This window comes from Oncorhynchus mykiss, chromosome 4 (genome assembly GCF_013265735.2).
Source record: "Oncorhynchus mykiss isolate Arlee chromosome 4, USDA_OmykA_1.1, whole genome shotgun sequence".
NCBI classification, from domain to species: Eukaryota; Metazoa; Chordata; class Actinopteri; order Salmoniformes; family Salmonidae; genus Oncorhynchus; species Oncorhynchus mykiss.
Genome location: NC_048568.1, coordinates 44,356,917 through 44,375,708, shown reverse-complemented (window position 1 = coordinate 44,375,708; position 18,792 = coordinate 44,356,917). Strand labels below are relative to the sequence as shown.

At 48.0% G+C, this 18,792-nt stretch overlaps 1 protein-coding gene across 1 annotated transcript in view; it reads left to right on the top strand.

Moving 5' to 3' along the window:
- Positions 1 to 16,690, top strand: part of ddx1 (DEAD (Asp-Glu-Ala-Asp) box helicase 1) — a 40,598-nt gene extending 23,908 nt beyond the window's left edge. The window contains exons 17-26 of the mRNA XM_036976423.1: positions 1,620 to 1,811; positions 2,855 to 2,906; positions 3,781 to 3,927; positions 4,461 to 4,552; positions 6,785 to 6,857; positions 7,826 to 7,898; positions 14,378 to 14,420; positions 14,498 to 14,593; positions 15,104 to 15,224; positions 16,184 to 16,690. Of these exons, the coding sequence (XP_036832318.1) occupies positions 1,620 to 1,811; positions 2,855 to 2,906; positions 3,781 to 3,927; positions 4,461 to 4,552; positions 6,785 to 6,857; positions 7,826 to 7,898; positions 14,378 to 14,420; positions 14,498 to 14,593; positions 15,104 to 15,224; positions 16,184 to 16,314 (1,020 nt within the window). The 3' untranslated portion in view covers positions 16,315 to 16,690. The remainder of the gene's footprint in view (positions 1 to 1,619; positions 1,812 to 2,854; positions 2,907 to 3,780; positions 3,928 to 4,460; positions 4,553 to 6,784; positions 6,858 to 7,825; positions 7,899 to 14,377; positions 14,421 to 14,497; positions 14,594 to 15,103; positions 15,225 to 16,183) is intronic.
- The last annotated feature ends 2,102 nt before the right edge of the window (positions 16,691 to 18,792 follow it).

The window sequence follows — 18,792 nt, the reverse complement described above, 5'->3', positions numbered from 1 at the left end:
TGTTAGACCCCTAGTGTCTGTCTGAACCTATATATTACTGTGTTATACCCCTAGTGTCTGTCTGAACCTATATATTACTGTGTTAGACCCCTAGTGTCTGTCTGAACCTATATATTACTCTGTTATTCCCCTAGTGTCTGTCTGAACCTATATATTACTGTGTTAGACCCCTAGTGTCTGTCTGAACCTATATATTACTGTGTTATACCCCTAGTGTCTGTCTGAACCTATATATTACTCTGTTAGACCCCTAGTGTCTGTCTGGACCTATATATTACTCTGTTAGACCCCTAGTGTCTGTCTGAACCTATATATTACTGTGTTAGACCCCTAGTGTCTGTCTGAACCTATATATTACTCTGTTAGACCCCTAGTGTCTGTCTGAACCTATATATTACTGTGTTAGACCCCTAGTGTCTGTCTGAACCTATATATTACTGTGTTATACCCCTAGTGTCTGTCTGAACCTATATATTACTGTGTTATACCCCTAGTGTCTGTCTGAACCTATATATTACTCTGTTAGACCCCTAGTGTCTGTCTGAACCTATATATTACTGTGTTAGACCCCTAGTGTCTGTCTGGACCTATATATTACTGTGTTATACCCCTAGTGTCTGTCTGAACCTATATATTACTGTGTTAGACCCCTAGTGTCTGTCTGAACCTATATATTACTCTGTTATTCCCCTAGTGTCTGTCTGAACCTATATATTACTGTGTTAGACCCCTAGTGTCTGTCTGGACCTATATATTACTCTGTTATACCCCTAGTGTCTGTCTGAACCTATATATTACTGTTATACCCCTAGTGTCTGTCTGGACCTATATATTACTCTGTTAGACCCCTAGTGTCTGTCTGGACCTATATATTACTGTGTTAGACCCCTAGTGTCTGTCTGAACCTATATATTACTCTGTTAGACCCCTAGTGTCTGTCTGAACCTATATATTACTGTGTTAGACCCCTAGTGTCTGTCTGAACCTATATATTACTGTGTTATACCCCTAGTGTCTGCCTGGACCTATATATTACTCTGTTATACCCCTAGTGTCTGTCTGGACCTATATATTACTGTGTTATACCCCTAGTGTCTGTCTGGACCTATATATTACTGTGTTATACCCCTAGTGTCTGTCTGGACCTATATATTACTCTGTTAGACCCCTAGTGTCTGTCTGAACCTATATATTACTGTTAGACCCCTAGTGTCTGTCTGGACCTATATATTACTGTGTTATACCCCTAGTGTCTGTCTGAACCTATATATTACTGTGTTATACCCCTAGTGTCTGTCTGAACCTATATATTACTGTGTTAGACCCCTAGTGTCTGTCTGAACCTATATATTACTGTGTTAGACCCCTAGTGTCTGTCTGGACCTATATATTACTGTGTTAGACCCCTAGTGTCTGTCTGGACCTATATATTACTCTGTTAGACCCCTAGTGTCTGTCTGGACCTATATATTACTGTGTTAGACCCCTAGTGTCTGTCTGAACCTATATATTACTGTGTTAGACCCCTAGTGTCTGTCTGAACCTATATATTACTGTGTTAGACCCCTAGTGTCTGTCTGTACCTATATATTACTCTGTTATTCCTCTCTCTGTACCAGGTGATCGTCTGCTCAGCGACGCTCCACTCCTTCGATGTGAAGAAGCTGTCGGAGAGGATCATGCACTTCCCCACCTGGGTGGACCTGAAGGGAGAGGATTCTGTCCCTGAGACCGTACATCACGTGGTCGTACCTGTTAACCCTAAACACGACCGCAGCTGGGAACGCCTCGACCGCAAGAACCACATCCTGGTCAGTCTGGGGTCAGAGAGAATAGAACCACATCCTGGTCAGTCTGGGGTCAGAGAGAATAGAACCACATCCTGGTCAGTCTGGGGTCAGAGAGAATAAAAGCACATCCTGGTCAGTCTGGGGTCAGAGAGAATAAAAGCACATCCTGGTCAGTCTGGGGTCAGAGAGAATAAAAGCACATCCTGGTCAGTCTGGGGGTCAGAGAATAAAAGCACATCCTGGTCAGTCTGGGGTCAGAGAATAAAAGCACATCCTGGTCAGTCTGGGGTCAGAAAGAATCGAAGCACATCCTGGTCAGTCTGGGGGTCAGAGAATAAAAGCACATCCTGGTCAGTCTGGGGTCAGAGAATAAAAGCACATCCTGGTCAGTCTGGGGTCAGAAAGAATAGAAGCACATCCTGGTCAGTCTGGGGTCAGAGAGAATAAAAGCACATCCTGGTCAGTCTGGGGTCAGAGAGAATAAAAGCACATCCTGGTCAGTCTGGGGTCAGAAAGAATAGAAGCACTTCTGGTTTGATCAGGGGTCACCATAGAGTTGAGTAGAGCAGGGGGCTTCCCAAACTCGGGCCTGGGACCCAGGGTGCACCTTTAGGTTTTTAGAATGACACAGCTGATTTTAAATCATCAAAGCTTGATGATGAGTTAGTTATTTGAATCAGCTGTGTAGTTGAAAGATCAGAAGGTGTACCTAGGGGAGCCCCAGACCTGAGTTTAGGAAACCCTGAGGTAGAGGATGTACGGTATCTTCTGACAGCATGAACCCTTAAGGGTTCTCTCCGTCTTATTTTAATACTCTAATTCCTCTCCTTCCTCTCGTTCCTCCTCCTTTCTCTCCTCCCTCCTTCCTCCTCCTTTCTCTCCTCCCTCCTTCCTCCTCCTTTCTCTCCTCCCTCCTTCCTCCTCCTTTCTCTCCTCCCTCCTTCCTCCTCCTTTCTCTTTCCTTTCTCTCCTTCCTCCTCGTTCCTCCTTCCTCTCGTTCCTCCTTCTCTCCTCCCTCTCTCCTTCCTCCTCTCTCCTTCCTCCTCCTCTCCTGTGTGTTTCAGACTGATGAGGTCCATGCTAAAGACAACACCAGACCAGGAGCCAACAGCTCAGGTCAGACTGACCCCCTGCATAAAGCCTCCATCCCAAATGGCACCTTGTTTCTAAAGCACCCTGGTTAAAGTAGTGCACTATATAGGGGCCCTGGTTCAAGTAGTGCACTATATAGGGGCCCTGGTCAAAGTAGTGCACTATATAGGGGCCCTGGTCAAAGTAGTGCACTATATAGGGGCCCTGGTTAAAGTAGTGCACTATATAGGGCAGGGATCACCTCGAATCAGCCGCCGGCCGATTTATTTCCTGAGTGGATGAAGGGGACTGCAACGTCCTAATTAGTATACTTCAAATTGACCACAAGAAGCCCAAACCGATATAATATTTGACTAAAACTTATACAATCACATATCTCTCTGTGTGGGAATACTTCAACATCTAAATTAAAATCACTTGGAGATAATTTCCTGGTGTTTTTAGTCTTATGTCCAACAATGACAATTTGCTCAACTGGGGGGGGGGGGACAAATGAAAGGGCCCCCTGGGCTGCCAGTTGGGGAGCTCTGATGTAGGGGGGGCCGGCCAGTTGGGGAGCTCTGATGTAGGGGGGGCCGGCCAGTTGGGGAGCTCTGATGTAGGGGGGGCCGGCCAGTTGGGGAGCTCTGATGTAGGGGGGGCCGGCCAGTTGGGGAGCTCTGATGTAGGGGGGGCCGGCCAGTTGGGGAGCTCTGATGTAGGGGGGGCCGGCCAGTTGGGGAGCTCTGATGTAGGGGGGGCCGGCCAGTTGGGGAGCTCTGATGTAGGGGGGGCCGGCCAGTTGGGGAGCTCTGATGTAGGGGGGGCCGGCCAGTTGGGGAGCTCTGATATTACGTTGTAATGTCCTGTTGTTTTCTAGCGTAAGGTTATGGTCTGACCTGTTACTGTGTGTGTGTAGAGATGTGGTCTGAGGCCATCAAGATCTTGAAGGGGGAGTACACCATCAGAGCCATCAAGGAACACAACATGGACCAGGCCATCATCTTCTGTCGGACCAAGATCGACTGTGACAACATGGAGCAGTACTTCATCGTACAGGGAGGAGGTGAGTTAGAATATTACTACATAAATACTACAATACTATTACAACATGGATCAGTACTTCATAGTACAGGGAGGAGGTGAGTTAGAATACTACTACATAAATACTACAATACTATTACAGCATGGAGCAGTACTTCATAGTACAGGGAGGAGCTGAGTTAGAATATTACTACTGTACTACCTAAATACTACAGCATGGAGCAGTACTTCATAGTACAGGGAGGAGGTGAGTTAGAATACTACTACTGTACTACATAAATACTACTACAACATGGAGCAGTACTTCATCGTACAGGGAGGAGGTGAGTTAGAATACTACTACTGTACTACATAAATACTACTACAACATGGAGCAGTACTTCATCGTACAGGGAGGAGGTGAGTTAGAATACTACTACTGTACTACATAAATACTACTACAACATGGAGCAGTACTTCATCGTACAGGGAGGAGGTGAGTTAGAATACTACTACTGTACTACATAAATACTACTACAGGGAGGTGTGTTATACTCTGTCCCCTCCCTCCTTTAGGTCCAGATAAAAAAGGCCACCAGCTTTCCTGTGTCTGTCTCCATGGTGACCGGAAGCCCAACGAACGCAAGACCAATCTGGACCGATTCAAGGTCAGCAGCGTCACTTAGCCACTGGCGGGATATGACCTCACTTAGCCACTGGCGGGATATGACCTCACTTAGCCACTGGCGGGATATGACCTCACTTAGCCACTGGCGGGATAGGACCTCACTTAGCCACTGAGGTCCCCACTAGGACCTCACTTAGCCACTGGTGGGATATGACCTCACTTAGCCTCTGGCGGGATATGACCTCACTTAGCCACTGAGGTCCCCACTAGGACCTCACTTAGCCACTGGTGGGATATGACCTCACTTAGCCTCTGGCGGGATATGACCTCACTTAGCCACTGGCGGGATATGACCTCACTTAGCCACTGGCGGGATAGGACCTCACTTAGCCACTGAGGTCCCCACTAGGACCTCACTTAGCCACTGGTGGGATATGACCTCACTTAGCCTCTGGCGGGATATGACCTCACTTAGCCACTGGCGGGATATGACCTCACTTAGCCACTGGCGGGATATGCCCTCACTTAGCCACTGGCGGGATATGACCTCACTTAGCCACTGGCGGGATATGACCTCACTTAGCCTCTGGCGGGATATGACCTCACTTAGCCACTGGCGGGATATGACCTCACTTAGCCACTGGCGGGATATGACCTCACTTAGCCACTGGCGGGATATGACCTCACTTAGCCACTGGCGGGATATGACCTCACTTAGCCTCTGGCGGGCTATGACCTCACTTAGCCACTGGCGGGATATGACCTCACTTAATCACTGGCGGGATATGACCTCACTTAGCCACTGGCGGGATATGACCTCACTTAGCCACTGGCGGGATATGACCTCACTGAGCCACTGGCGGGATATGACCTCACTGAGCCACTGGCGGGATATGACCTCACTTAGCCTCTGGCGGGATATGACCTCACTTGGCCACTGGCGGGATATGACCTCACTTAGCCACTGACGGGATATGACCTCACTTAGCCACTGGCGGGATAGGACCTCACTTAGCCACTGGCGGGATATGACCTCACTGAGCCTCTGGCGGGATATGACCTCACTTAGCCACTGGCGGGATATGACCTCACTTAGCCACTGACGGGATATGACCTCACTTAGCCACTGGCGGGATATGACCTCACTTAGCCACTGGCGGGATATGACCTCACTGAGCCACTGGCGGGATATGACCTCACTGAGCCACTGGCGGGATAGGACCTCACTTAGCCACTGGCGGGATAGGACCTCACTTAGCCACTGCCGGGATATGACCTCACTTAGCCTCTGGCGGGATATGACCTCACTTAGCCACTGGCGGGATATGACCTCACTTAGCCACTGACGGGATATGACCTCACTTAGCCACTGGCGGGATAGGACCTCACTTAGCCACTGGCGGGATAGGACCTCACTTAGCCACTGGCGGGATATGACCTCACTTAGCCACTGGCGGGATATGACCTCACTGAGCCACTGGCGGGATATGACCTCACTTAGCCACTGGCGGGATAGGACCTCACTTAGCCACTGGCGGGATATGACCTCACTGAGCCACTGGCGGGATATGACCTCACTTAGCCACTGGCGGGATAGGACCTCACTTAGCCACTGGCGGGATAGGACCTCACTTAGCCACTGGCGGGATATGACCTCACTGAGCCACTGGCGGGATATGACCTCACTGAGCCACTGGCGGGATATGACCTCACTTAGCCACTGGCGGGATATGACCTCACTGAGCCACTGGCGGGATATGACCTCACTTAGCCACTGGCGGGATAGGACCTCACTTAGCCAAGACCATTTTATAATTTAGTGCTGTTGTCCCACGTCTGTGATGTCAAGACTATTAATTGTTTAGAACCAATGAGAAAGTACATCAGTTACTTGATTTGAATTTATGGTTTATGTCTTAAATGTCACCCTAGTCCCTATTTTAGTGGACTACTCTGGAGCAGGGGGGGCACGGGGCACTACTCTGGAGGAGCGGGGGGGGGGGGGGGCACTACTCTGGAGGAGCGGGGGGAGGGGCACGGGGCACTACTCTGGAGGAGCGGGGGGGCCACGGGGAATAGGGGGCCATGTGGGATCTAGACATGATTAGAGGTATGGTTGGCAGTGGGACCACCAGCCGTTCCTCAAACGTCTCACAGGAAAAATAAATAAATAAAATAAAACACTTCCACTCCTATTTTTACGCTTTTATTTTCTATTCTGTTTTCAGCAACAGCATCAAATATGATATTGACTTCCTGTATCTCCTTACAGAAACAGGAAGTGAAGTTTTTGATCTGTACAGACGTGGCGGCCAGGGGCATCGACATCCACGGAGTCCCCTACGGTGAGACAAACACACAGACCATGAGATTAACAAACACACAGACCATGAGATTAACAAACACACAGACCATGAGATTAACAAACACACAGACCATGAGATTAACAAACACACAGACCATGAGATTAACAAACACACAGACCATGAGATTAACAACCACACAGACCATGAGATTAACAAACACACAGACCATGAGATTAACAAACACACAGACCATGAGATTAACAGAGAAACACACAGACCATGAGATTAACAGAGAAACACAACACAGACATGAGATTAACAGAGAAACACAACACAGACCATGAGATTAACAGAGAAACACAACACAGACCATGAGATTAACAGAGAAACACAACACAGACCATGAGATTAACACAGACCATGAGATTAACAGAGAAACACAACACAGACATGAGATTAACAGAGAAACACAACACAGACATGAGATTAACAGAGAAACACAACACAGACCATGAGATTAACAGAGAAACACAACACAGACCATGAGATTAACACAGACCATGAGATTAACACAGACCATGAGATTAACAGAGAAACACAACACAGACATGAGATTAACAGAGAAACACAACACAGACATGAGATTAACAGAGAAACACAACACAGACATGAGATTAACACACAGACCATGAGATTAACAGAGAAACACAACACAGACCATGAGATTAACAGAGAAACACAACACAGACATGAGATTAACACACAGACCATGAGATTAACAGAGAAACACAACACAGACCATGAGATTAACACACAGACCATGAGATTAACAGAGAAACACAACACAGACATGAGATTAACACACAAACACAACACAGACCATGAGATTAACACAAACCATGAGATTAACACAGAAACACGACACAGACACAGACAGAACCTCATTTTCAGGTCCAAGTCGTCCTGTTGCTTTTTAATCCATTTTGACCCTGATCGATGTGTTCCAGTGATCAACGTGACTCTGCCAGATGAGAAGCAGAACTACGTCCATCGTATCGGCAGAGTGGGGAGAGCAGAGAGGTCAGTAATATCTAGTCTGGTGGAGAGAGAACACAGAGGTCAGTAATATCTAGTCTGGTGGGGAGAGAGAGAGAACAGAGAGGTCAGTAATATCTAGTCTGGTAGAGAGAGAGAGAGAACAGAGGTCAGTAATATCTAGTCTGGTGGAGAGAGAGAGAACAGAGAGGTCAGTCATATCTAGTCTGGTAGAGAGAGAGAGAGAACAGAGAGGTCAGTAATATCTAGTCTGGTAGAGAGAGAGAACAGAGAGGTCAGTAATATCTAGTCTGGTAGAGAGAGAGAGAGAACAGAGAGGTCAGTAATATCTAGTCTGGTAGAGAGAGAGAACAGAGGTCAGTAATATCTAGTCTGGTGGAGAGAGAGGGAACAGAGAGGTCAGTAATATCTAGTCTGGTGGAGAGAGAGAACAGAGAGGTCAGTAATATCTAGTCTGGTAGAGAGAGAGAGAGAACAGAGGTCAGTAATATCTAGTCTGGTGGAGAGAGAGAGAACAGAGAGGTCAGTAATATCTAGTCTGGTAGAGAGAGAGAGAGAACAGAGAGGTCAGTAATATCTAGTCTGGTAGAGAGAGAGAACAGAGGTCAGTAATATCTAGTCTGGTGGAGAGAGAGAACAGAGGTCAGTAATATCTAGTCTGGTAGAGAGAGAGAGAGAGAGAACAGAGAGGTCAGTAATATCTAGTCTGGTAGAGAGAGAGAGAGAACAGAGGTCAGTAATATCTAGTCTGGTGGATAGAGAGAGAACAGAGGTCAGTAATATCTAGTCTGGTAGAGAGAGAGAGAGAACAGAGAGGTCAGTAATATCTAGTCTGGTGGAGAGAGAGAGAGAACAGAGAGGTCAGTAATATCTAGTCTGGTGGGGAGAGAGAGAGCAGAGGTCAGTAATATCTAGTCTGGTGGAGAGAGAGAGAACAGAGAGGTCAGTAATATCTAGTCTGGTAGAGAGAGAGAGAGAGAGAACAGAGAGGTCAGTAATATCTAGTCTGGTAGAGAGAGAGAGAGAGAACAGAGGTCAGTAATATCTAGTCTGGTAGAGAGAGAGAGAGAACAGAGAGGTCAGTAATATCTAGTCTGGTGGGGAGAGAGAACAGAGAGGTCAGTAATATCTAGTCTGGTGGGGAGAGAGAGAGCAGAGGTCAGTAATATCTAGTCTGGTGGGGAGAGAGAACAGAGAGGTCAGTAATATCTAGTCTGGTAGAGAGAGAGAGAGAACAGAGAGGTCAGTAATATCTAGTCTGGTAGAGAGAGAGAGAGAACAGAGGTCAGTAATATCTAGTCTGGTAGAGAGAGAGAGAGAACAGAGAGGTCAGTAATATCTAGTCTGGTAGAGAGAGAGAGAGAGAACAGAGGTCAGTAATATCTAGTCTGGTAGAGAGAGAGAGAGAACAGAGAGGTCAGTAATATCTAGTCTGGTAGAGAGAGAGAGAACAGAGAGGTCTGTAATATCTAGTCTGGTGGAGAGAGAACAGAGGTCAGTAATATCTAGTCTGGTGGAGAGAGAGAGAGCAGAGAGGTCAGTAATATCTAGTCTGGTGGAGAGAGAACAGAGGTCAGTAATATCTAGTCTGGTGGAGAGAGCAGAGGTCAGTAATATCTAGTCTGGTAGAGAGAGAACAGAGAGGTCAGTAATATCTAGTCTGGTGGAGAGAGCAGAGAGGTCAGTAATATCTAGTCTGGTGGAGAGAGCAGAGAGGTCAGTAATATCTAGTCTGGTGGAGAGAGCAGAGAGGTCAGTAATATCTAGTCTGGTGGAGAGAGCAGAGAGGTCAGTAATATCTAGTCTGGTGGAGAGAGAGAGAGAGCAAAGAGGTCAGTAATATCTAGTCTGGTAGAGAGAGAGAGAGAACAGAGGTCAGTAATATCTAGTCTGGTGGGGAGGGAGAACAGAGAGGTCAGTAATATCTAGTCTGGTGGAGAGAGAACAGAGAGGTCAGTAATATCTAGTCTGGTGGGGAGAGAGAGAGAGCAGAGAGGTCAGTAATATCTAGTCTGGTGGAGAGAGAACAGAGAGGTCAGTAATATCTAGTCTGGTGGAGAGAGAACAGAGAGTTCAGTAATATCTAGTCTGGTGGAGAGAGAACAGAGAGGTCAGTAATATCTAGTCTGGTGGGGAGAGAGAGAGAGCAGAGGTCAGTAATATCTAGTCTGGTGGGGAGAGAGAGAGAACAGAGAGGTCAGTAATATCTAGTCTGGTAGAGAGAACAGAGAGGTCAGTAATATCTAGTCTGGTGGAGAGAGAGAGAACAGAGAGGTCAGTAATATCTAGTCTGGTGGAGAGAGCGAGAACAGAGAGGTCAGTAATATCTAGTCTGGTGGAGAGAGAGAGAGAACAGAGAGGTCAGTAATATCTAGTCTGGTGGGGAGAGAGAGAGAGCAGAGGTCAGTAATATCTAGTCTGGTGGGGAGAGAGAGAGAACAGAGGTCAGTAATATCTAGTCTGGTAGAGAGAACAGAGAGGTCAGTAATATCTAGTCTGGTGGAGAGAGAGAGAACAGAGAGGTCAGTAATATCTAGTCTGGTGGAGAGAGAGAACAGAGATCAGTATTATCTAGTCTGGTGGAGAGAGAGAGAGCAGAGATCAGTATTATCTAGTCTGGTGGAGAGAGAGAACAGAGATCAGTATTATCTAGTCTGGTGGAGAGAGAGAGAGCAGAGATCAGTTATCTAGTCTGGTGGAGAGAGAGAGAACAGAGAGGTCAGTAATATCTAGTCTGGTGGGGAGAGAGAGAGAGCAGAGGTCAGTAATATCTAGTCTGGTGGGGAGAGAGAGAGAACAGAGAGGTCAGTAATATCTAGTCTGGTAGAGAGAACAGAGAGGTCAGTAATATCTAGTCTGGTGGAGAGAGAGAGAACAGAGAGGTCAGTAATATCTAGTCTGGTGGAGAGAGCGAGAACAGAGAGGTCAGTAATATCTAGTCTGGTGGAGAGAGAGAGAGAACAGAGAGGTCAGTAATATCTAGTCTGGTGGGGAGAGAGAGAGAGCAGAGGTCAGTAATATCTAGTCTGGTAGAGAGAGAGAGAGAGAACAGAGAGGTCAGTAATATCTAGTCTGGTGGGGAGAGAGAGAGAACAGAGGTCAGTAATATCTAGTCTGGTAGAGAGAACAGAGAGGTCAGTAATATCTAGTCTGGTGGAGAGAGAGAGAACAGAGAGGTCAGTAATATCTAGTCTGGTGGAGAGAGAGAGAACAGAGAGGTCAGTAATATCTAGTCTGGTGGAGAGAGAGAGAGAACAGAGAGGTCAGTAATATCTAGTCTGGTAGAGAGAACAGAGAGGTCAGTAATATCTAGTCTGGTGGAGAGAGAGAGAACAGAGGTCAGTAATATCTAGTCTGGTGGGGAGAGAGAGAACAGAGATCAGTAATATCTAGTCTGGTAGAGAGAGAGAGAGAACAGAGATCAGTATTATCTAGTCTGGTGGAGAGAGAGAGAGCAGAGATCAGTATTATCTAGTCTGGTGGAGAGAGAGAACAGAGGTCAGTAATATCTAGTCTGGTGGAGAGAGAGAGAGAGCAGAGATCAGTATTATCTAGTCTGGTGGAGAGAGAGAGAACAGAGATCAGTATTATCTAGTCTGGTGGAGAGGGAGAGAGCAGAGAGGTCAGTAATATCTAGTCTGGTGGAGAGAGAGAGAGAGCAGAGATCAGTATTATCTAGTCTGGTGGAGAGAGAGAACAGAGATCAGTATTATCTAGTCTGGTGGAGAGGGAGAGAGCAGAGATCAGTTATCTAGTCTGGTGGAGAGAGAGAGAGCAGAGATCAGTATTATCTAGTCTGGTGGAGAGAGAGAGAGCAGAGATCAGTAATATCTAGTCTGGTGGAGAGAGAGAACAGAGATCAGTATTATCTAGTCTGGTGGAGAGAGAGAGCAGAGAGGTCAGTATTATCTAGTCTGGTGGAGAGAGACAGAGAACAGAGAGGTCAGTAATATCTAGTCTGGTAGAGAGAGAGCAGAGAGGTCAGTAATATCTAGTCTGGTGGAGAGAGAGAGAACAGAGAGGTCAGTAATATCTAGTCTGGTGGGGAGAGAGAGAGCAGAGAGGTCAGTAATATCTAGTCTGGTGGAGAGAGAGAGAGCAGAGAGGTCAGTAATATCTAGTCTGGTGGAGAGAGAGAGAGAGAACAGAGGTCAGTAATATCTAGTCTGGTGGAGAGAGAGAGAAAAGAGAGGTCAGTAATTTCTAGTCTGGTGGAGAGAGAGAGAACAGAGAGGTCAGTAATATCTAGTCTGGTGGAGAGAGAGAGAACAGAGAGGTCAGTAATATCTAGTCTGGTGGGGAGAGAGAGAGAGAGAGAACAGAGAGGTCAGTAATATCTAGTCTGGTGGAGAGAGAACAGAGAGGTCAGTAATATCTAGTCTGGTGGAGAGAGAGAACAGAGAGGTCAGTAATATCTAGTCTGGTGGAGAGAGAACAGAGAGGTCAGTAATATTTAGTCTGGTGGAGAGAGAGAACAGAGGTCAGTAATATCTAGTCTGGTGGAGAGAGAGAACAGAGAGGTCAGTAATATCTAGTCTGGTGGAGAGAACAGAGAGGTCAGTAATATCTAGTCTGGTGGAGAGAACAGAGAGGTCAGTAATATCTAGTCTGGTAGAGAGAACAGAGAGGTCAGTAATATCTAGTCTGGTGGAGAGAGAGAGAACAGAGAGGTCAGTAATATCTAGTCTGGTGGAGAGAGAGAGAGAACAGAGAGGTCAGTAATATCTAGTCTGGTGGAGAGAGAGAGAACAGAGGTCAGTAATATCTAGTCTGGTGGAGAGAGAGAGAACAGAGAGGTCAGTAATATCTAGTCTGGTGGAGAGAGAGAGAACAGAGAGGTCAGTAATATCTAGTCTGGTGGAGAGAGAGAGAACAGAGAGGTCAGTATTATCTAGTCTGGTGGAGAGAGAGAGAGAGAGCAGAGAGGTCAGTAATATCTAGTCTGGTGGAGAGAGAGAGAACAGAGGTCAGTAATATCTAGTCTGGTGGGGAGAGAGAGAACAGAGGTCAGTAATATCTAGTCTGGTGGGGAGAGAGAGAACAGAGGTCAGTAATATCTAGTCTGGTGGAGAGAGAGAGAACAGAGAGGTCAGTAATATCTAGTCTGGTGGAGAGAGAGAGAACAGAGAGGTCAGTAATATCTAGTCTGGTGGAGAGAGAGAGAACAGAGAGGTCAGTATTATCTAGTCTGGTGGAGAGAGAGAGAGAGAGCAGAGAGGTCAGTAATATCTAGTCTGGTGGAGAGAGAGAGAACAGAGGTCAGTAATATCTAGTCTGGTGGGGAGAGAGAGAACAGAGGTCAGTAATATCTAGTCTGGTAGAGAGAACAGAGAGGTCAGTAATATCTAGTCTGGTGGAGAGAGAGAGAACAGAGAGGTCAGTAATATCTAGTCTGGTGGAGAGAGAGAGAGAACAGAGAGGTCAGTAATATCTAGTCTGGTGGAGAGAGAGAGAACAGAGAGGTCAGTAATATCTAGTCTGGTGGAGAGAGAGAACAGAGAGGTCAGTAATATCTAGTCTGGTGGAGAGAGAGAACAGAGAGGTCAGTAATATCTAGTCTGGTGGAGAGAGAGAGAACAGAGAGGTCAGTAATATCTAGTCTGGTGGAGAGAGAGAGAACAGAGAGGTCAGTAATATCTAGTCTGGTGGAGAGAGAGAGAACAGAGAGGTCAGTAATATCTAGTCTGGTGGAGAGAGAGAGAGAACAGAGAGGTCAGTAATATCTAGTCTGGTAGAGAGAGAGAGAGAGCAGTAATATCTAGTCTGGTGGAGAGAGAGAGCAGAGAGGTCAGTAATATCTAGTCTGGTGGGGAGAGAGAACAGAGAGTTCAGTAATATCTAGTCTGGTGGAGAGAGAGAACAGAGAGGTCAGTAATATCTAGTCTGGTGGAGAGAGAGAACAGAGAGGTCAGTAATATCTAGTCTGGTGGAGAGAGAGAACAGAGAGGTCAGTAATATATAGTCTGGTAGAGAGAGAGAACCGAGAGGTCAGTAATATCTAGTCTGGTTGGGAGAGAGAGAACAGAGAGGTCAGTAATATCTAGTCTGGTGGGGAGAGAGAGAACAGAGGTCAGTGATATCTAGTCTGGTGGAGAGAGAGAACAGAGAGGTCAGTAATATATAGTCTGGTAGAGAGAGAGAACAGAGAGGTCAGTAATATCTAGTCTGGTGGAGAGAGAGAACAGAGAGGTCAGTAATATCTAGTCTGGTGGAGAGAGAGAACAGAGAGGTCAGTAATATCTAGTCTGGTAGAGAGAGAGAACCGAGAGGTCAGTAATATCTAGTCTGGTGGAGAGAGAGAACAGAGAGGTCAGTAATATATAGTCTGGTAGAGAGAGAGAACCGAGAGGTCAGTAATATCTAGTCTGGTGGAGAGAGAGAACAGAGAGGTCAGTAATATCTAGTCTGAATCTGTGTTGACAATGCTTTTTAGTTCTAAACTAGGTTTCATCTGTCTGGGAAAACCACATCTAGAAAAAGTCAAGTTTCTCTTCATCTTTTAGGATGGGGTTGGCCATCTCTCTCGTTGCCATGGAGAAGGAGAAGGTAAGGCCATCAGTCAGAATATTTGTTGTAATTCTGTGGTCTCAGGTCAACAGGTGGCTGACTCATTCTGTCTGTAGGTGTGGTATCATACGTGTGCTAACCGGGGCAGAGGGTGTCACAACACCAGGCTGAAGGAGGAGGGAGGATGTACCATCTGGTACAATGAGAAGGAGGTGAGGAAACCAATACTACCTCTGTTCCTCTGCTCTTCATACTCTCTCCTTCCATTCTCTCTCTGTCTCTGTGTCGCTCTCGGTCCTCGCTCTCTCGCTCCACTCTCCCTCGCTCTACCCCCTCTCCCTCGCTCTACCCCCTCTCCCTCGCTCTACCCCCTCTCCCTCGCTCTACCCTCGCTCTACCCCCTCTCCACCCCCTCTCCCTCGCTCTACCCCCTCTCCACCCCCTCTCCCTCGCTCTACCCCCTCTCCCTCTCTCTCCACCCCCCCCTCTCTCGCTCCACCCCCCCCTCTCTCGCTCCACCCCCCCCTCTCTCGCTCCACCCCCCCCTCTCTCGCCCCCCTCTCTCTCTCCACCCCCCTCTCGCCCCCCTCTATCTCTCCACCCCCCCCCCCCCCCCCCCCCTCTCCCCGTTCCTTAGCTCCTGTCTGATGTAGAGGAGCATTTAAAGTGTACCATCACCCAGTGTGACCCCCCCCCCCCCTCTCTCTCTCTCCGTTCCTCAGCTCCTGTCCGATGTAGAGGAGCATTTAAAGTGTACCATCACCCAGTGTGAACCGGACATCAAGGTTCCTGTGGACGACTTTGACGGCAAGGTGACCTACGGCAAGCGCAGAGCAGCAGCAGGTGTGTGTTAGACGGGATCGCTACGGGCGTTTTATATACACTACAGATGGTGAAGCGTGATTCATCCCTCCCAGAGAACAGGTTTACACTGTTCCAGAGCTTTACACCACACCAGCCAACGCTTGGCACGGCGCATGGCGATCTAAGGCTTGGCACGGCGCATGGTGATCTAAGGCTTGGCACGGCGCATGGCGATCTAAGACTTGGCATGGCGATCTAAGGCTTGGCACGGCGCATGGTGATCTAAGGCTTGGCACGGCGCATGGCGATCTAAGGCTTGGCACGGCGATCTAATGCTTGGCACGGCGCATGGCGATCTAAGGCTTGGCACGGCGCATGGCGATCTAAGGCTTGGCACGGCGCATGGCGATCTAAGGCTTGGCACGGCGCATGGCGATCTAAGGCTTGGCACGGCGCATGGCGATCTAAGGCTTGGCACGGCGCATGGCGATCTAAGGCTTGGCACGGCGCATGGCGATCTAAGGCTTGGCACGGCGCATGGCGATCTAAGGCTTGGCATGGCGATCTAAGGCTTGGCATGGCGATCTAAGGCTTGGCACGGCGCATGGCGATCTAAGGCTTGGCACGGCGCATGGCGATCTAAGGCTTGGCACGGCGCATGGCGATCTAAGGCTTGGCACGGCGCATGGCGATCTAAGGCTTGGCACGGCGCATGGCGATCTAAGGCTTGGCACGGCGCATGGCGATCTAAGGCTTGGCACAGCGTATGGCGATCTAAGGCTTGGCACGGCGCATGGCGATCTACGGCTTGTGTGTCGCTGCTCGGCCGCGGAAACCCACTTTACGGCGGGGCCGTTGTTGCTCCTAGACATTTCCACTTCACAACACTGCCAATGTTTGTCTATGGAGATTGCATGGCTGTGTGCTCGATTTTATTTACTTTTGTGTATATATAATGTAAAGCTTGGTTCATTACAGCTCTCTGTGTCTCTCTCCAGGTGGTAACTATAGTGGTCATGTGGCTGCGTTGGCTCCTACAGTTCAGGAGCTGGCCAATCTGGAGAGAGAAGCTCAGACCTCCTTCCTACATCTGGGGTACCTGCCCAACCAGCTGTTCAAAGCCTTCTGAAAACACACCTGCGGTCTAGATACGCAGATACACCTGGGCTGACTTCAACCAACTTAACGTCCTGCTTCCTGTCCACACACACACACACCTACACACCTGTTCTGACTGCCTGTACAGTGTGCAGGTCGTCCAAAGAGAAGAGACTAGCGTAGCGGCTAAAAGCTAAACCAACACATCGCTGTAGTTTTGATTTTAGTGCCTGGAGCACGAGCTGTCAGAGTTCAACAAGTCTCTGGTTAGAGACGAGATGGTCCAGGGTCTGGAGATAAATGTTGTGACTAAAATGAGTTATTATTTCCCTTCTAAAGGATTCATTTAATAAAATGACCTTAAAATGATTTGAGTTTGATCTGTTAAAATAAAGCGTCAAATTAAACCGTGTCGTTTTTGGTTTCATTCCACCGTTTCACCCCAAAAAAAGGTCAATAAAACTGAGAAACACAACGTCTGTAGGTTTCACAACTTGATCTTACCTAGAAGACGTCTCCAGTACCTAGATGTACCTTTTACTACTAATGTACCTACTAATACCAGGAACTACGGTCTACGGGACCTAGAGGGAACTACGGTCTACGGGACCTAGAGGGAACTACGGTCTACGGGACCTAGAGGGAACTACGGTCTACGGGACCTAGAGGGAACTACGGTCTACGGGACCTAGAGGGAACTACGGTCTACGGGACCTAGAGGGAACTACGGTCTACGGGACCTAGAGGGAACTACGGTCTACGGGACCTAGAGGGAACTACGGTCTACGGGACCTAGAGGGAACTACGGTCTACGGGGCCTAGAGGAAACTACGGTCTACGGGGCCTAGAGGGAACTACGGTCTACGGGACCTAGATGTACTAACGGTCTACGGGACCTAGATGTTGCAGTGCTTTTGTTCAGGGACTGGGAGACTAGTGAAGCACGGTGGTGGCAGCATCATGCTGTGGGGATGTTGTTCAGGGACTGGGAGGCTAGTGAAGCATGGTGGTGGCAGCATCATGCTGTGGGGATGTTGTTTAGGGACTGGGAGACTAGTGAAGCACGGTGGTGGCAGCATCATGCTGTGGGGATGTTGTTCAGGGACTGGGAGACTAGTGAAGCATGGTGGTGGCAGCATCATGCTGTGGGGATGTTGTTCAGCGGCAGGGACTGGGAGACTAGTGAAGCATGGTGGTGGCAGCATCATGCTGTGGGGATGTTTTTCAGCGGCAGGAACTGGGAGACTAGTCAGGATCGAGGGAAAGATGAACGGAGCAAAGTGCAGAGAGCTCCTTGATGAAAACCTGCTCCAGGACCTCAGACGGGGGTAACGATTTACCTTCCAGCAGGAAAACAACCCTAAGCACACAGCCAAGACAACGCAGGAATGGCTTCGGGACAAGGCTCTGAATGTCCTTGAGTGACCCAGCCAGAGCCCGGACTTGAACCCGATCAAACATCTCTGAAGAGACCAGAAAATATCTGTGCAGCAACACTCCCCAGGTCTTTTTTTTTTGTTGTATACATTTGTCAACATTTCTAAAAACCTGTTTTTTGCTTTGGCAACTACTGTATGTAGATTGAGGGGATAGAAATCTTAATCCATTTTATAATAAGGTTGTAACGTAACAAAATGTGGAAACAGTCAAAGGGTCTGAATACTTTCCAAATGGACTGTATGTAAAATACCATAAATAATTCCATCCAATTCCACTAGAGGGCATCCTTTAATCTCCTCAGAACAACTGACAGAGAATGATACACATTTTATAGTCAACCATTTCATGCCTATTATGTACTGAGTGCAGTGGTTGTTGTTCTCTGCGACGGCTTCTGGAGAGAGGTCGTTTTTGAGATCTGGTTTGGCCATAACATATATTCGCAAATGTTATGCTTGATTGTGGCTGACACTCCAATGTTCAGATGAAGGGAATGAAATTGTCTACCCAGTGTCTCCCAACAGGTAGATCGCCAGCTGACAGTGTCTCCCAACAGGTAGATCGCCAGCTGACAGCGTCTCCCATCAGGTAGATCGCCAGCTGACAGTGTCTCCCATCAGGTAGATCGCCAGCTGACAGCGTCTCCCAACAGGTAGATCGCCAGCTGACAGCGTCTCCCAACAGGTAGATCGCCAGCTGACAGTGTCTCCCATCAGGTAGATCGCCAGCTAACAGCGTCTCCCAACAGGTAGATCGCCAGCTAACAGCGTCTCCCAACAGGTAGATCGCCAGCTGACAGTGTCTCCCATCAGGTAGATCGCCAGCTAACAGCGTCTCCCAACAGGTAGATCGCCAGCTAACAGCGTCTCCCATCAGGTAGATCGCCAGCTGACAGTGTCTCCCAACAGGTAGATCGCCAGCTGACAGCGTCTCCCAACAGGTAGATCGCCAGCTGACAGCGTCTCCCAACAGGTAGATCGCCAGCTGACAGTGTCTCCCATCAGGTAGATCGCCAGCTAACAGCGTCTCCCAACAGGTAGATCGCCAGCTAACAGCGTCTCCCAACAGG